Consider the following 3,468-nt stretch of genomic DNA (forward strand, 5'->3'; position numbering starts at 1 on the left):
CTTTCACTTAAAACTGAACTTCAGAAATTCTTAGTTAAATATTTTTAAAGTTATAAGATGGACATTTGGAAAAATGGAGATAAGAAAAGGTAATTGTGAATAAGTGTAGATAACAGACTATTGTTTTGACCTGGACAGTTTAAAAAGAAATGGAACCACCTGGAGTGGGCTCAGTGAACCCCAGGCGCATTTCGGTCTGAAAGGCTGGAGCGTGTGTCTGCGCATAACTCATAAGAACACCTCAATAGAGCATTTTGAGAACAGAACTGCAGTTAATAATTTTGACTGCTGGAGCCTGGAAGTCAAGGTAAGAGAAATGAGAAACAAGCAAGAACAAATGAACAAACACATTAATAAAGCTAAAACAGTAATCTGAACTTTAAAAAAAATTCTTAAGCTTCATCATGACTTTTTCAAGCTTATGGACTGAAAGTAGTAAGGCTTGGCTCTGTTTTGGCACTTAGGTTCTGGTCGGAAGTGAAGTTGCTTCAGATCTGCTTGATTTACTCCGATGTTTCATTTCCAGTGTTCACAGCTGAGCCATAATTGCCACAAAGATTGTTCTCTTCTGTTTCAGGTAGTTTCTCCTCTCCTGGAAGAACATATACATTATCCAAGAAGGAAAATTTCTTGTCCCACAGGGCTTCCACTACATCCCACAGAGCTCTTTTTTCCTTTTGAATCTTCCTGTCATTCTCTTTGAAAGCTATAGATTCTTCCCAGAGAATCAGTTTGCTGCTTGAGATGGCCAACTCTTCCTCCCAGAAGATCTTGTCCTTCTTCCAGAAAGCTATATAGCCCTTCCGGAAAGCCTTGTTCTTTCCCTGCAGGATTTTGTTCTTCTCATAAATGACTTTATTCTTTTTTTGGATATCTTTACTCTGTTTTAGGAAAGCCCGGACTGCATCCTGACCAGCCTTATTCCTTTCTTCAAGAATCTTGATGTCCTCCTTAGTAGCCTTCATTTTCTTCAAAAATTCTTCAAGCTTTTCCTGAATGTTACCAACTTGTTCCTGGAAAACATTTGTTTTCATATGGAAATACCTAATCTTCTTTAGGAAGCTGTTGCTTTCTTCTAGAACATTCTTGATCTCTTCCATGCAAGCTTTGTTCTTTTTCTGGAAGATCCTTATTTCCTTGCATAAGGCTTTGGTCTCCTCCTGAAAGGCTTTGATATCTTCATGGAATTTCTTATTTGCTTTGCAGAAGGCTTTAATTTCCTTCTTGAAGTTCCTTTCTTCTTCTTTCAAAATCCTGCGAAGATGTTTCTTCTGGAAGTAGGAGAATTTTGCCTGGAAGTTCTTATTTTGTGTCTTTGAATGGTAGAAAGCAGGTGTTTCACTACTTTGTTTTATTTGCTCCATCCTTTGATTAGATTTTTGCTTTCTTTTATTTGGATTATAACTGACACTATAGAAACTGGATGCTTGGATCTGACAGGGTGAAGTAACAAAGTCTTCAAGTACCAATGCACTGTTATGCAGGATGCTGACTGCTTCTCCCAGTGAAACAGGGAAGGTGTTTGTGCAAAGACACTGTTAGGATCCCTAAAACAAATTCAAAGAATACAAAAGCATGTAGCATTAGCTATAAATTCCATGAACTGTAATTAAACTATGTTACATTAAGAAATTCTCAAGTAAAACTAATCAGGTCATTCCATAAATGCGGTAAGAGTCAGACTATTAAAAATTAATGGTGAATGATTTTCCAAACTGACATGTTATTTGGTACCTCTGTTTTCAGAACCAAATGTGACGTACTTTAAAAGGAGCTTGTCATACAATATGGCATTCATAGCCACTGGTCACAATCATTTGGGGAGTATTGTATTATCTTATCACCAATTCTTTACTGAAGAGCTTAGTCCTGTGTTGCTGTTTGCATCGTCAAATCTGTTCACTGTGTACTGGCCACTGTGTGCCTTAATTCTGAAGGAAATTGTAACTAATACAAATACTTGTCCTTTACACCTGTACTTCTAGTTTAGTAGTACCATGAGCATAGCACAAGGGGAAGAACAGTCTATGCCCTATGAATTACGCTCTGTGAGGAGATATGAATTCTTTGCACAGGTGTTTAAATGTGCGTTGCCATTTTTGATCATTCTTTCAGGAACAATTTTGTATCTTTTCTGATTTAGACTTTATTTTGTAAGGTTTATGAATTAATGATTCCATGAAATACACTGAACTCTTGCAGCTAATGACCTTTTTTTCACCCCATAGACTCCTATGTGAGTGCATATGTGAGTGCATGTTGTTTCTGGATATACGAGACAAGTTTTCTTCATTACAATATCATGGTAATTTATGGTAATACAGAGGTGCAATCCCATGTAATTTACACTTCAGCTACTTTTTATACTGTGTTGTTTGGAAAGTGCAGTTAACACATCCAGTAATATTATATTGTTTGCAAGAGATAAGAAAACCCAACACATTACCATAGGTAATGTATGACACAATGTCTGTGAGGAAAATCTGGCTTTGCTAAGACGCAGTGGACATCGCAGATACATCCATGAACTCTGCTTCTGGGAAGAGAGAGTGAACGCCAGGCAGATTCACTATTGAAGTCTGTTTGGTCCACAAAGATTTCAGGGTACACTTTCCTAAGAACGTGTGTCATGAGACCTTTCTCCAACAGACCTTTCCCAGAATGGATTGTAACTAACCTGCTTCTTTTCTGTCACACTGAGGACTCTTGTGCTGCCCTTGTTAGCAGAGCTTGCATCCCACAGGTGAGGAGCTTGGAAACCATCGCAGCCGGTTCTAGAATGCGGAGTAGCTTGTTAATCATCCCTAGTTGTGAGGTCACACCATAGAGGGTTTCACTGCTCATTTGTTGGCACTAACCACCTCTCGGGGCTGGATCCAATGTGCCTGACAGCAAACAAATCAGAAAACAGGAGTATTCGATCTAAGGACAAAGTTTGGAATTTGTGGTCTTTCTTTATCACAGTTTCCCATTCGGAAAATCAAAGGTTGACTCTTCAACTAATTCAATGTTAGCCAAAACATGTGGCCCTTCATGACTTAGAACAGTTGAAGACTGAATTTCCTTCTAAAGGGAAACTTTGTTTCAGCAGCGGTTACTGATTTGTTGAAGGAGTTTACCAAATTATATTCCTTGGGCTGTGTTATGCAGGAGGAAAAGCTCTTACTACATGATCGCGTCATGTCTAACTGTAAAAATTCTTATGTTGGTTGTTCTCAGTTATTGTGTGTGGGTTTTTTGTTTTACTTTGTCATTTTGATTGCCCACAGCACTAAATGAGGATTTTTTTTTAAATGCCCTTTTTTTTTTTTTTTTGGCTTGGAAGTGAAAAAACCCATCCTTTCATTGCAATAAATTAATTCCCTGTATTTTGTTTTCTAGCTGTCTTAAGCAGTTTTTAAGTATTAACATTTTCTGTGATTATGTACTATTGACCCATTCTTGGGCTTTCCTGAATAATTTTTATAT

At 37.7% G+C, this 3,468-nt stretch overlaps 1 protein-coding gene across 1 annotated transcript; it reads right to left on the reverse strand.

Annotated features, from left to right (window-relative positions):
• Positions 1-503: 503 nt before the first annotated feature.
• Positions 504-1,100, reverse strand: LOC134520133 (coiled-coil domain-containing protein 70-like). The gene has a single exon (XM_063345128.1). It carries the CDS (start codon positions 1,098-1,100, stop codon positions 504-506), a length of 597 nt encoding a protein of 198 aa, XP_063201198.1.
• Positions 1,101-3,468: the final 2,368 nt, after the last annotated feature.

The sequence above is a fragment of the Chroicocephalus ridibundus genome, chromosome 8 (assembly GCF_963924245.1).
Source record: "Chroicocephalus ridibundus chromosome 8, bChrRid1.1, whole genome shotgun sequence".
Taxonomy (NCBI): domain Eukaryota; kingdom Metazoa; phylum Chordata; class Aves; order Charadriiformes; family Laridae; genus Chroicocephalus; species Chroicocephalus ridibundus.